Raw genomic sequence first — 15,678 nt, forward strand, 5'->3', positions numbered from 1 at the left:
GGACCTCCCTCCTACTGCCCCCACTCTATCCCACCCATCTAGGTCATCACAGAGCACCAAGCTGAGCTGCCTGTGCAATAACAGCAGGTTCCCACTAGCTCAAATAAGTCAAATAGGCCATAGGACACTCTGCTGACCGAATACCTTCTAAACAGAGGTATTCTCTGACTGACCAGCATTTTTGATAATTTATGGAAGAGAGGTGACTGAAGCACGGAAAAGACCAAAATTAGATGCAGGTTTTAAAAAAGAATTCACCTTTATTTTGATTTCTTCACTTCAAAGGCATTGTCCCTAATAATCAAAACTAGTTGATTTTCAAAAACAAAACAAAAAGGTACTTGTTCATAAATAGAACAGATTTGTGAAAATTCAGATCAGGAAATTTATTTTTGATACTTATTATAGCATTGACAGGCCTCTTTTTATGAAGAAGAGAGTATGTAACCAAAGAAAATTTATCAGTCATTCTGCAGAGGGCTTTACTTGGGACTGATACTAAGTAATTTCATCACTGAGATGAATGATCGAATGTGTGGTACAAATTTAACACCCGAATCTCCTTCGAATATAACTCAAATTTAAAATATACACAAGTGTATATATATGAATATGTTTTTGTAAATGATTAAACAAATAAATAGAAGAGATAAAACTTCTTTACGGAAGAATTCCAAATAATACATCTAGATACTCCTTCTTCCAGGAGGTGGAGTTTAATCTCCCTCAACTTGAGTGTGGGCTAGATTTAGTGACTTGCTTCTACAGAATACAGAGTGTGGAAGGGGGAAAATAGCAACTTTACAGTGGAGAAATCTGGCAACTACCACCTTAACCAAGAGACTTAGGTTACCATAACTAGTGACAAGTTATATCGGTATCATGTACCCGTTGATATGACATGATGATAAGGGAACTTCACCTCCGTGGTATTCTTTCCCCAAACCTATCCAGTCCTATCAGGAGAAAAACATCAGATAAACCCAAATGGAGAGACATACAGAATACCTGATCAACATTCCTCAAACCCATTATGGTCATCACAAACAAGGAAAGGCTAAATAACTGTCACATACTAGAGATTTAGGAGCATGATAACTAAATGTAATGTGGGACCTTGCATAGGATCTTGAACCAGAAAAAAAAGCCATTAACTAAAAAAAGTGGTAAAATTAAAATAAAGTCTGGAGTTTGATTAATAGTAATGTACCAATTACTTGACAATTATTTGTGTTGACAAACGTAAAACAGTAATATAAAATTACAACGTTAGGGGTAACTAAAACTGAGGGACAGGTACAGGGAGAATGCAATGTACTATCTTTGCAGCTTTTCTATACATCTAAAAGTATCTCAATAAAATTTTTATTTAAAAAAGTAAAAGCTTTCCAGTGGACTTTCTGCCCCCAGAAATGACCTCATGAGAAATATAACCCTTCCATTACCACCAAAAACCCAACTCCCGTTGCTTTTGAAAGAGTGTCGGCTAAAAGAATTCCTGAAGTGTGAGGAGGTATAATTATGAATGATTATGGCAGAAAAAAAAGGTTTTAAATTTCCTTAGCACATAGATAGATAGACCATCCATATGCTGTTTTGTTATTACAAGATAAAGTTAATTAGTAAGAGAATTCAAGAGATGGGAGTTCATCCTCCCATTCTATGCAGCTTTGATAAGACGATAATGAATTTCTCCCCATAAAGAACATCACAGAAAGTATTTCAAGAGGTTTCAGGATCTCCACAATGATCAGAGAATTGGAATTTCAAGAGTACTTAAAGAAGATGAAGGGTAAATTAATTCCTTCCTATGTTTCAAGTAAGTATAGGAATATCACTGTCTATTACTACAAAAGTCACTATCATTTGAGTGGTAATATGTGCCAAGCAGCATGCTACGTACTTTACAAAATCATCCTTAATCTGTATAACCTTGAAAGGCAGATGTTGTCATCCAGTTTTAAAGAAGAGCAAACCATGGCTCCCACAGAAGTTAATCAAGGTGACAGCTAGTATAGGATTAAACTGGGATTCCAACTCAACAAGTGGAAATATACACAAACTGTAACAGATAAGATTTAGGTAGAAAAGAGATAAACTTCTCTGACATTAAGAGAAGCTAAGCACTTGGGTAATATTCTAAACAATGCTATTAATTCACATTCATTAAATAATGGAAAGAAGATGACTTGAAATCAAAAGACCTAGGTCCCTTCCCTTGCTCACTGCTTTTGTTCATTCCTTTGGGCATTTAGACACACAGTGAGGGTAAGCAGAGGAGCAGGTAGGCCTGGATGATCTGGGTTCAAGCCCCAACTCTTGCCCTCTCTAGCTATAGACTAGGCTGGTCATTTATCCTGAGCACTGTTTATCATTTATAAAACTGTAAAATAACATGTGCCTTATCTATGTCAAATAAAACATATTAAAACTTTTTTAAAGAATAAAGTTCTATTCCAATGCTTTAGGATTTACCTGCAAAATTCCGAAATTTCCTCTCAATCCTAGAGTTGAAATGCCCCATACTCCTGTGTTACTTACTCAACAAGTAAATGGTAGGTACATTATCAACAAAATATGTATTTCAAGTCAACAAATATTTATGAATGTGAGACCAGGGAATGGACCAAGACAAGGAAAACAGTCCACCAAAACTCATTCCTGTGTAAGTTATATAAAATGTCTTAGGCTGAAGACAAAAATTAAAATTTGGAGGTTAGGTGGCTTAGTGAAGAAGATAAATCACTTACCAATCCATACAATTTAGTTTTAGCAAGAATAATTTGATAATCCCCATTAAAATACAAAGGTTAGCTCATATACAACGACATCACAGATTGACTATAATCCCAAAGGTCACTGCATGGGCCCTGAATGAAGCAGAAGTTCTCTGCCATCAACAAAGGAGATCTACTCAAAATGTTGCATTTTATGTCCTTGCAAGGCAAAAGGAAGTAGCTCATACTGTCTGTACATTTTTATCTGGTTAATGAATAACTACTATTCAGATTTTCCAAGAACACTGTTCATCAAGCTACTCAAGCAAAAATATTTACTCTAATAAGAGCTGCTTACAAAATGAAGCAGGGAAAAAAAAAAGAAAAGAACACCGTACAATTATCTCATTCTTAAATATATTAGCATTCTCTCATGAATTAGGAGAAAGTCGAATTCCTAAATTCTCAAACCGTGACGTAATATTGGTTTTATTGATTCTCTGCACAATTTGTGGGAGTACCCAATCATTATTTTGACAGTTTTATCATAAGGTAATAGACTTCCTTTTAGATAATTGCAGTTACCACATTCAATTTCAACCTTCCATAGGATTTTTTCCTAGATACAGCTTTACTGTCAGTCCTAGATCACATTACTTTCTTTTTATAGCTATACACACAAAGCATTTTAGGTGTTACACCTAATTATGTCAGCACAATAACAATTTAAAAGCTCATCATTAAGAAGTAAAGGTTAAGCACTTATATGTTAAAACTCCTTTTTATAAAGACATATAGTGCTATATGACATAAGTAAATGAATTACACAGGCACTTAAAAGTCTGAGATTTACAGAAAAAATAAGACCTCTTTTTGGATAAACTGGGAAATTTGATGAGTTTATGCCCAGGCTATAACATTTGTGAACTTCAGTGTTGACTTCAAAGTTTTCCAACTCATGTGAAAAACTATTTAGCTATACAAGTTTCACAACACAGAGTTCTGTGACAAAATACTTTTTCCAAGGGAGGCAGTTTAGCATAATCATTAAGAGCTTGGGCTCTGAAATCATATTGTCACTAATTACTGTTTAACCTGGGGCAAGACACTCAAGATCTCTGTGCCTCGGTTTTCTCATCTGGAAATGGGAATAATACTACCACTTGTCTCATATAGTTGTTCTGAGGATTAAATACCCCAATATTAAGTAAACTTTTAGAAAGTACCTGGCATATACAGTATGTGCTATGTGACTATCAGATATTATTATTATTGCTTACCTGAATTGCCTTAAGTGGGTAATAACTAAATAAAGACATGAAAAAGGATCAAAACTGAAGAGAGATCTAAGCCAGTAGATAGGGTGGCAGAAATACAGTGGGAGACAAGACATTAGCTACTCATGGAAAACGGGATTATGGGGCACTTCAACTATAGAAGAAAAAGCAGATTTGAGGTTCAGAAGTTCTTTTGTAGAAAGAATGAATTAATTAGGCTCAAAGGAACTCTAAATATTGAGGCAAAAATTGGCCTCCGAGGCTTTAAAACTAAATGGGAGAAAACAGCACAGGCACAATCTAATGCATTTCATCTTTTGAGAGAAAAAGAATCAACCTTCGTTCTTTTTTTTTTTTTTTTTGTATGCGGGCCTCTCACTGCTGTGGCCTCTCCCGTAGTGGAGCACAGGCTCCGGATGCGCAGGCTCAGCGGCCATGGCTCATGGGCCCAGCCGCTCCGCGGCATGTGGGATCTTCCTGGACCGGGGCACGAACCCACGTTCCCTGCATTGGCAGGCGGACTCTCAACCACTGCGCCACCAGGGAAGCCCTCAACCTTCGTTCTTGACTGCTGTCACAATACACAGCTCTCTGTCAATGATCAATTATAAAGTGTACTGCAAGTAATTTATAACTAATAAAGTAAATGTATTTTTTTAATAAATGAAAGTTGATTTACATATTTATATAGTAATATTACTCTTCGTCAAGGTATTCCAATATATTTTCTTGAGTGGAAGAGTGGAAGGGGAGTTACAGAAAGGTGCTGGGAATCCTAGTTACCACGCGGTCCAAATGATATCTTTCACCTCTGTCTTGTTGAAAAGCACTGCCATAAAAAACCGAAAACTCTGATCCTGGCACTCTGCTATTTAGAACCATCAATGGCTTTCCATTGCCTGATAACTTAAATATAAACTCCTAGGTCTCAAATTCAGTATCTTCCATTATATGTTTCTAACTGAATCTGTCCAGCTTTAATTCCCACCAAGACTGTACACACAAGCTTTCAGCTAGTGACTCTGGATTCTTCTCAAGCAGACCTCATACTTCCTTCACACAGCTCTCTGTCTTCAATTATCTTCCCCTGCAGCTATACTTCCCCAGTCCATAAAGCCTCTTTAATTCTACAAACCAGAACATATCTTTCCATTAACTCCTTCCAGCATGTTTTTGTCTCTAAAAGCACATGTAGAATGATAATTATTATGTGCATGCTTCATACATCCCACTAAGCTGAGAATTCTTTGATGGAAAGGCTGTGAGTTTTATGTCTCTTTCCACCTGCTATAGCAACTAACGTAGTGCCCAGAACATAGTCAGCACTCAAATAGCTCTTGACATACTGCAGAAAAATGAAGAACATGAATTCCAAAGAAATCAATATTCCAGTATTGTTAGTAAGGGACCACTCAAAGTCTACTTAGATCCAAATACGTACGGAATGCTTTTCTACACTTTCTTCTATTAAAGTTAGAGCTTTAAAGATGAGTATACTGTGTACTGATGGGCTGGCACACTGCCCAAAGCTCTAAACCAGTTTTTTTTTTTAATGACCTTAACGAAATCAAGAACAAAAATTAATAATTCCACTGGAGAAAACTATTTCAGTTGGGGGGAGGGGTAATCACAGGCACATTCCCTTAGGAAAACCAACAGTAAACTGGAATTCTACAAAACATTCATCCTCACTGCAAATTCATTCAACTGTATTGTTTATTTTAAAAGGATATTACTATTAATGGTGGGATATCCGAAAGCAGGGAGGATATACTGCTATACGTAAGAAAGCTAAGAAAAGCTGTATAAAATCTTCAGGAAGTAAACAAAACCATCAGTTTCTAATGTGAACGGAGGCATTTTCCCACAGGTTCTTCAGAAACTTTAATTTGCCTTATATTCAGACTCAAGAACCATCGATATGCTCACAATTTTATTATAATGCCAGCCTCCCTATTAAAAAGAGCTTTCACATGGAAGATTTTCATGGAAGGACTGTAAACATTTAGATAGTCTTCTCCTGTTTAAGGATATTTTCATTTCCATATCTACTCCACTTAAGAAAATCTCCATAAACAGGGTTATCTGTCGTATGACTCTTAGGAGAAAGTCACCGTGCTTAGTGTGACACTCGTTCATTCACTCGTGCACACATTTAATACTTGAGACTTAACGTGGAGCAGGACATCCACTAAAATTGGGGAGCACTGAACAATTACAAAAAAAGACAATCCCTAGCCTTCCTGAGCAAGTTAAGATGGGAAGGTGAGACCCCAGGAATAGATTATAAAACATGGAATTAAAATTCAGGCTTTTTTTAGCGATTCAGTCTATAACTGGTCATCACTTTCCAATTTTACTCTCTGTTGGTGCAATCAAAAACATGATACAAAACAGGAAAAAAATGTACGTTGATATTTACAGGATTTGTTCAAAATATAAGGGCTTTCATTTCCAAGAAACCAGCCCAAAATGTAGTCTACCCGCTACCCGTTATTAATTAAAATGCTGTTGGGGGCTTCCCTGGTGACGCAGTGGTTGAGAGTCCGCCTGCCAATGCAGGGGACACGGGTTCGTGCCCTGGTCCGGGAAGATCCCACATGCCGCAGAGCTGCTGGGCCCGTGAGCCATGGCCGCTGAGCCTGCGTGTCCGGAGCCTGTGCTCCGCGGCGGGAAAGGCTGCAGCAGTGAGAGGCCTGCGCACCGCAAAAAAAAAAAAAATGCTGTTGGTAATATCCCATGCTAGGAAGAAAGACTACTGAATGGGGTAGGGCTCAATCACTCGACATGATGGCATGAGAGTAAAGAGCGCTTCATCTCCTGCTTTCGCTCAGGTCTGTACTGTGACAGGAAAACCTGCAATCCTATTCTGACAGCATTTCCTCCAAAATTATCCTAACTGCTACTTAATTCACCCTAATGCAGTAAAAAGAGCTGTTGACTAGGAGCAGGAAGTCTTGGATTCAGGTACCGGCACCACCATAGACCACCACGCACTTTAATGCCAGTTCTGTTTACAAACTCTGCAGAGTCTGTTTCCTCACCTGTAAATTGGCCTCCTTTACCTCACCTGGGCTATTTGGAGGCCACAGAAAACCAAAGAAATGCTTACTACTATTCTCCCTCTGAACAAACTGACTTTAGAGTCCGTAAGGATTTTAGGGGGAAAAGAAAATGGCACAACGTGAGTAAATTTCACTAAACTAAGTTGGAAGGAAGAAAAACGACTCAATTCAATATAATTGAACAACGGTATTTTGGAATCTGGGCTCTAGGGTCAGCTTTATGTAGTAATAACTATAGGATCATGGCCAAGTCACTTATCCTTTCTGGAACTCAGTCTCCATAATACCTATCCTATCAATATGTTAGTTTTGTTGGGAGGGTAAGCAACAGCACAACATCAAAGTATCCTAAAAGACTGTAAAACATGACTTAACCAGGGGCAACCACAAAATTAGTACTATGAAACTGTTTGTTATCAAAGTGCCACTCAGGTCTCTTTTTAACTACTGAGATGCTGAGCAGAACATACATATCATACTCTAAAAATTATCCCACAAAAATCCCAACAGCACTCCTTAAGAGTAGATATTTAAAAAATATGTTACTGAAATCACACGACTTATGTGTCCCATGCTATTAACTATACTTTTTTATAGAAGGAAAAACCAATTTAAAACCGAGCATCGATCCAGTGGAAGCAACAGTACGTACACAGTACTCTCCACTCTCAAAGGAATAGGATTTTTCCCCCTGATTTCTAATTTTAAGAGGAAAAAATTAAAAATACAAACCAAGACTGACTGAGACTTGCAGCTCATTAAAGCCGAGGTGATTTCCCCTATATAGAATTCTATTGATCCCCGTAGTCCACACTAGACAAAAAGTGTGCTCAGGGAAGGGGATGACGGATGCCTGTGCCAACAGCACTGAACAAACCTGTTAGCTAATTGCTACCAAAGACAATTATCCCCGCATTGTTTCATAATGGAAACACAGTACAAAACTCTAATATACACACAGGGAAATTTGATGATTTGACTGCGGAGCCATGTGCATTGAATTTCATTGCCAAAGGCCAGCCAGGTCGCTGCTGTGAAGGGGAAGAAAGTGTCAGAATATAAGCCACAGTATCTTAAAGCTCTTTACTTTAAGGGGGGGAAAAAAAGGAAGAAAGGAAGGAAGAGGGATGAGAAAGACAAAGAAAAGAAAGCAAGACAACCCAGCGTCATCAGCAAACTGAATGAATTCTACAATCTGGCAATAATTTTAACATTTTCTGTTACTTTTTAAAATGATAAACCTCTCATAATGGTTTGTCATTAATCATAAAAAGATTTAAAAGATGATTTTCTGTCCAGAAGAATATTTAAATAGCTTTCTTGACTGGCCGTCAGCCTATTGGCAAGTATGGAGTTAAAAAGGTGGCTTCACAATAGCCTAGTATGATGATTAAAAATAACATGAAATATCTGTCACGATTTTACTTAAAGGAAAAAAAAAATCTGACAACTCACAGTAAAACAGCCATTAACCCAACCAATTTTAAAAGAAAAAGCCTCAAAATAGAGTTATTTGATTATACATAATCATAGTGTAATTCAAGCATACAATATTTACATTTGCCTCCTTTCCAAGAAGCCACATTCTTGAAATACCCTTTCCTTGATATGTTTCTAAAAATGCTCATGTCCTTCTCCAGTGTATTCATGCAAAACATTTAATCCTAGCATTGGAATTATAGGAATTCTGATATACAGTATACATCAAAATTATATTCAGTACTATTTAACTCTACTATGTAAAATGGTACAAAATAAAAAGAAGAATGTACTGAAGATGTGCTAGTGTTATAAAGATAAATTAACGGCTACAAAATTTATGATCAACCTATTAACTTCATAATTCACAAGTCAATGAATTCTGTTTTACTGTGTGGGCTACTGTTCTTTATAGGCCGGTCTACCTGCTTCTGACTATGCTGACTACTATTTTGACAAGACCTGGATAGCAGTAGGTCCAAAGCAATCAGAAGGTTGACTTTGACAAATGGCGGTGCTGCAGCGAAGTTGAAAATAACACACATCCACTTTAATCTCTTTCTTGATTAAATCGAAACCATACCATTCTGACATCATGTGATTTCCTCATGAAGCATCACTGCAGGTTACTTTAGAGGCTACGTCTATTGAAATGATATTGAATTTTTAGGGGAAGTACTTAATTCATTCAAACGAAACCTTCACAAGGTAACTGGGCCACCAGTCACTGATAACTGCAGATTCAAAGAAAAATCAAAGGAGAAGTCCCTGACAAAAAATAAAAAAATAAAAATCCAACATGTACTACTGAATGATATTTTAGTAGGTATTATCTTCTACTTTCAAACAGGGAAGATTATATGCATAAAGCATATTCCAAAGCTCTTTACCTATTCTACCACAGCTAAGCCTCAAAGGTAAACATTACACTAGGTAATAAAAATGCAGAAGATGAAATTGTCTTTTTTACATGAGACTAGGCAAATATTTATGGGGCAGTTGACAAACTCCTGCCTAGTAAAAGAGCCAGCACTGAGAGCAATTATCCTGATATTCATGACTCACTTTGAATATCACATTGAATATTACTCATAAATCTTTTACGAGCACATCCCCAGAGCTCACTTAACAGCCGGTTTTAATCATGCAGTTGACACAGAGAAAATAACAAAATGTATTTTTTCAGTGGCAAATTAATTTAGGCTTGAACCTCCTCCTGTAGCTCTATTCTTTACTTTTTTTATTTTTTATTTTCTTGTACGAAGACCAGTGAAATTCACTTTTGCATTTGGAAGTAGTATTTCTCCAGTCTTGCTGAATTAAAATAAAAAGGATGAATGTTTCTTTTAGAGCCAGTTCCCTGACAGTGGTTTTTTAAATGATGTATCTTGTTCTATATATGAAAGATGAATCAATTTTTGAGTTTGATACACATTGTCTATTTTGCTGAATGGAGAGGTGAATGTAGAATTTAGACAAAGAAGAAAGCATTATTCTGAAGAGTATTTAAGTTGCGGGTGGTCCTTTATATTGCGTTTAATTGTCATTAACTGCTCATGATAGCCATTTTGGAATCTGGCTCTCATTAAGTGACTTGAAATGCTGCGTAAATTATTTTTAAATTGGGGGAAGGGAGGAAAAGAGTACTATTAGAAAAAAGGTAACTCACGTGGAGCTTCCTCGTGCTCCTGTAGAAACCTTTCCAGTATAATCCGAGCCATTAATGAGGGTGCGTAGTCCACCTTCACAAAACAGAAATAGAAAATTAAAACTCAAGTTGTGCAAGCAGTTGATATTCCGATATTTTGTCAATACTGAAGAGGAAGTCAATTTTAATCAACCACAACAAGCACCATTCATTAAAATCTTTCCTACTCTTGGTGGCTTCTATCATAACAAAATTATAACAAGTATGATCTATGCTGCTGAAAAGAATAAATAGGGCAAATTGTTGAATATAATATTGGAGAAAAAGAATGGAACAACTTAAAAATAGTACATATTCATCTAAAACTGTAAAACGGGCTTTTCTCAATTTTTTCCATTGATAGGCCAATATTATTTTTTTATTCTAACTATCCTTTTTTCTTTCCAACTGTCTGTATTTACATTGTTTTGAATGCAGTTTCAAATAAATATCCCTTTTGTTAGCGACTGTTTTCAGAAACTAAATTAAACGTCCTTAGCCATTAAAAATATGGATTTTACTGATTTTAGGTTTTTTATCTTTAAAGACTTGACTGAAATTTTGGTAAGGTCCTTACATATAAAATATCTTGTTTAATAGAATAAAATAGCTAGATTACGGAGATATTAATAATAAAAACAATAATAATAATACCTGCACTGTAAGATCACCATCCTTAGGTTTATCTGAAATGTTACTTAGGCTAGTACAGAAGCCAAGGAGGTAACTTTTTTTATAAAAGCTCAAACAGAAAATAGGGAATACTCAATCTAACAGTCATTTTAATAAAAAATGCATCTACTCTTTCAGAAACCTACTGTCTTCTTTTTGGTTCTCAGGTCCCTTATTAACCACTGATTTAATTTCACCAACAAATAGGTGTGTGTTTTTCTGGAGTAATAATGCTCCCTTAAAACAAGTCTTTTATCTTAGGTGTAAGACAGCAAATGTTCCTCATATATTATCACCATGACTTTTTCTTGACAGGTTTTCAAGTCCTGTACTCATACCAAAATTTTATCTTGATTTAGTAACTAGACAAAAAGGCTGGCTTCATTTGTATGAACAGTTTTTTCAAATATGTATGTACTCAGATGCCCTTAAATTCACCAAGTAGAAAGAAATGCTTTCCACGAAGCTGCTTATTCCTAGTAACCCACATCAGAGCTGACACATGAAAAATGGTGAAATTACTGAAGGTAGTCCAGCCTGAATAAGGACTACCTTATTAGTTCAGGTACTTGCATCTCCTTAATTTTCATATTAATCATGTGTCCATCTTTCTCTGAAATAGGGCCATCATGCTTCATGTCAGAATTTAGCATGTAAGTAAAATTCATAGTGCTTCAAATCTCACTTGAAAATATTTGTGTGGAGAGAACAGAATGACTGATCTTATTATTACTAACAAAGCAAGATTTCCTAAAATGTTCATTTTTAGCCTTGAAATAGGAAAATTAGTATTAAGATATTTATAAATCAATGACGACCACACAGAGTCCCTACCCTCCAAATCAAATTTGTTCTTATCTAAGAGAGCTGCTACACACTGTAATATATCAATGTTATATATTTCTCATCAATTTTTACAGTTTTCACTGATTAAATATATAGTGACTCATAAAGCATTACCATCACATCAATTGTCACCAGATGCAAGCATATGTCATTTAGGTATTAACTATCATATAAAAATGGCAGCTTGGTTGTTTAGAAAAGCCATAATCTGGTACCAGTCGTTCCCAAATTTCCCTAATGCATTAGCAATCTCTCAGAAGGTGCTATTATCTCTGTACTAATCTGCAGCCAAAGGAGAGAAAACATCTTTAAATAACTATTTCTTTTCTTTGATTAAACACTACTATATATTCATGGTAAATAACAGGTTTATTGATATAGGAGAAAATGTGTCAGTCGGTTAAAATTTTCCATATTACCAGAGGATGGAAGTTGAGGTCAGCTAAATAAGCTAAGCTCAACAGAAATATCCATTAAAAATTCAAATGAATATAAATTGCTACTATATAAAACTTACGCCACCAATATCATCTATAAAAATGGCTACCACATTTGCATCACACTCTTTCTAGATGCTGTATCAAGAACACTTTTTTTTTTCATAAAGAACACTCTTCTTTCTCATAAAGGACAATCACTACATTCTGAATTAGTTATAGCTCAGATACTTCAAGTTGCTAATAGAATCGACTAATAATGAAGTCTGGAGACACTTAAAAACCACCTTGCTCTAGAAATTAAAAAAAAAAAAAGAATAAAATATCAATAGATGTTTTGCTAGGAGGAGAGAAATTCATTCTATATGTTAACTATCCCATCAGATTGTGCAGACATTGCCTAGACTATTAAAACCTCCTAGTAACTTATAGGTAATTACTCATTGGCTGACTGTAGTGGTGCACAGCAGACAGAAGCTGTGAGAGAAGCCATCCTTCCTTGCTAATATAACATGGAGAACTCGCTGCTACTGCAACACTTAATGCTCACAGCACCTAGTCATCTTTAATGCAAATATACATTTTCTGCCTTGCTTCTATGTTTTCCATTATAATGCAACACAAAAATAGTGTACATTTCATTCCATCCCTATGAGGTTTGCATAAGCAGTTCCAAGTCAGACTAAATATTGTATTGCTCTTATTACAGTGGATAAATATTTTAAAGTTTCGGAATTAAATATTTTATTTTTTCTGTATGCTCTCTGCAACTATTATGAACTTTTTACAGCTTCTTCATTCATGGGAAGTCTTTGGGGTTTCCTTTTTTAAATGTGAGACTATTATTGTTTCCCCAAACAGAAGCAGATAAGAGTTAACAGATAAGTTCAACAAATCACTTCATGCTTGGTGTTAATAAGAAGAGTATGCTTCTTCATATAAAGAAAGGCTTTTCTAGAAGGCACGTATCTTTTATTATAATAAGTTTGCCAACAACAACAAATGAATCAAGTAAATGTTACGTCTTTAGGTACACAATTTCTCTCTTCACTTTTATGACAGCATAGATTTTCTTGGCATACATCTCTGTACTTGACACAGGTATGTCTCACACTAAATTAAAACAACACATCTAAAGAAGAGCATGTCCTGAGCTGTTTGGTTGAAATTTCCCACAAAATAAGAAACCAAGAAGCTGTTTACACATGTGCTTTAAAAGAAGTAGACTAATTATGTTAACTGATTTATTAATAAGTTCTTGGTCCAATTATTAAAAGTACAAAGAGACCAGGGAGCAATTTAAATGTCTACTGCATCTAAGATAAAATGTTTTATCTGCTTTGCATTTCAAAATCTTTCTTTTTTTTAAGGTTAATTATAATTCTAAGCAAAGCTACTCTAGATAGGCCCCTTAGGTTTTATGTAAGTTTAAATAAAATAATAACAATAACTTTACCTCATTGGCTAGCTCCAGGAGTACTGGGGCAGCTCCATTTTTCCCCACTCCATTCAGATACCTAGACAAGACAAAGCCAAGTGGTAATGCAGTGACAAGAAAAGGCCAGCATAGACTTGTCAGCATCCCCTGTGTGTACATGTTTCTCCTGGGCAAATGCCACGCTTAACGCTAGTTAAAGTATGCTACTGTCATAGGAAAGCACTGAAGGGAAAAGAATAACAAAAAACAACTTACCTCAAAACCACTGGCAACTAACTAACTGAAGTTGGGGAAAGGACGTCTGAGTACACAGGTCTCCCTTGTGTTCACCTCCTAACATGTAAGTGAACACAGAGGTGATTTTGAAAAGAACTATCCCTATCACCCTGGCTTTATCTATACCACAGCCACTCATGGGAAGGAAATAAGTTTACTCCTGAAAAACGCATCCATGCAAGCATATCACTTTTTAATTTACTTTTAGTTCATAGGATTGGTTGACACCTTATTAGGAAAAATATGGAACAGACTTTTCATCAGTGGGTCAGCACACCTTTAATAGGTAATACAAGCCATCATCTTATCTGCTCTGGATTTCTGTCATAACCTCCAGCTCTCCTCATCCCCTAACCCTGCAAAACAAACAAACAAACAACTCCCCAAATTCATCCCAGATATGGAAGCCAGAGTGATTTGTTTTAGAACAAAGACCTGAACATACCATTCTCCTCCTTAAAACACTTCAAAAACCCCACATTAAATCTCAAGATTAAATTATAACCACTTAAACATTCTCGTAAGGATCTTCATAATCTGGTTCCTACCTACTCTCTTCAGCCAGCCTCATCTCTAGTCACTGTTCCCCACTCCAGCCCTTCACCTGGGTAACTCCTGATTCAGATTGTATGTTGCCTTTTTCATCCACCATGACCTGGGAGAACATTAAGTATCCCTCATGTGCAATCCAGGAGCACCTTGTTCATCTCTCCATCACTTAGCCCAGAACACTGTATCTGCTGAGTTACTTGTCTACCTCAAACCCATCCCGACTGTAAGGCTGAAAGCCTCATGAAGGTAGAAGAATTTCATTTTATTCAATTTATTATGCCTAGCACGGTTCTTGGCTTATAATAGGTGATTATATTGTAATACTGAATACATATTTTTTTCTCTAATAAATGAGTAATTAAATAATTTTAAAAAGCCATTTTAGGCAAGAAAATAAAATTAAGTATGAACATTTTCTCTATAGTATACTGTTTGATTGAATAAACTAACAACATTTGTTTGATAGTAAAAATCAAAGTAAACAGGTGAGGTCTTCCCTGTAACGGCCAGAAGCAAAAACTGAATTAATTTCACAGGTATGCTTATAAAGATGTATGATTTCCAATAAATGAAGTGGAATAAAATCAAATTATTTAAGGTGGGGAAAGTCTCAGGATCATTATAACTTCAAAGTAATTCTAATACATCCATTTTCATCTATTGGCCCTTTCTTAAATAAATTGTTTAGGAATCTAACTGGGAAATAAGTACTTTCATTTCAGGAGCAAGGGAACAACAAAATAAAAACAAACAAGACAAGTGTGGTTTAGAGAAAGATCCCTGGGAAATAGGTCAGCTAAGACCTTCATGTCAACTTACAGAGCTTCCATTGCACTGATAGGTCTGCTCAAGGAACAATCAGTTTCGTCAAGTCGGAGCAACGAACCAGAGCGCACATGCATTAAGCATTCTGATTCCGGGTCAGGGTATTTAAGCCAATATTGATAATAGTATATCTTTACAACTCTCTACTTAACATTCATTTATCCCACAAGTATTTTTGAGAGCTAACTAGTTGTCAGGCCTTATTCCAGGTTCTGAAGAAGCAGAAGGGAACAAAACTTCTTTGGTTTCTGCCATCTCAGAGATCATATAACAGTGAAGAGACAGAGAAGAAAAAGAGAAATAAATATATAAAGTAATGACATATGCTACAATATAATATAAATTAGATGGGTTGGTCAGGAAGCCCCTCTCTAAGGAAGTGACACTGAAGTAGAAACCCACAAGAA

General features: G+C 36.0%; 1 protein-coding gene across 13 annotated transcripts in view; it reads right to left on the reverse strand.

Moving 5' to 3' along the window:
* Positions 1-15,678, reverse strand: part of CDIN1 (CDAN1 interacting nuclease 1) — a 245,976-nt gene that overhangs the window by 165,548 nt on the left and 64,750 nt on the right. For all 13 annotated transcript variants that reach the window (XM_060294484.1, XM_030844132.2, XM_060294480.1 and 10 more), the window contains exons 4-5: positions 13,637-13,697; positions 10,208-10,280 (exon numbers count right to left, since the gene is read on the reverse strand). In XM_060294484.1, the coding sequence (XP_060150467.1) occupies positions 10,208-10,280; positions 13,637-13,697 (134 nt within the window). The remainder of the gene's footprint in view (positions 1-10,207; positions 10,281-13,636; positions 13,698-15,678) is intronic.

This window comes from Globicephala melas, chromosome 2 (genome assembly GCF_963455315.2).
Source record: "Globicephala melas chromosome 2, mGloMel1.2, whole genome shotgun sequence".
NCBI classification, from domain to species: Eukaryota; Metazoa; Chordata; class Mammalia; order Artiodactyla; family Delphinidae; genus Globicephala; species Globicephala melas.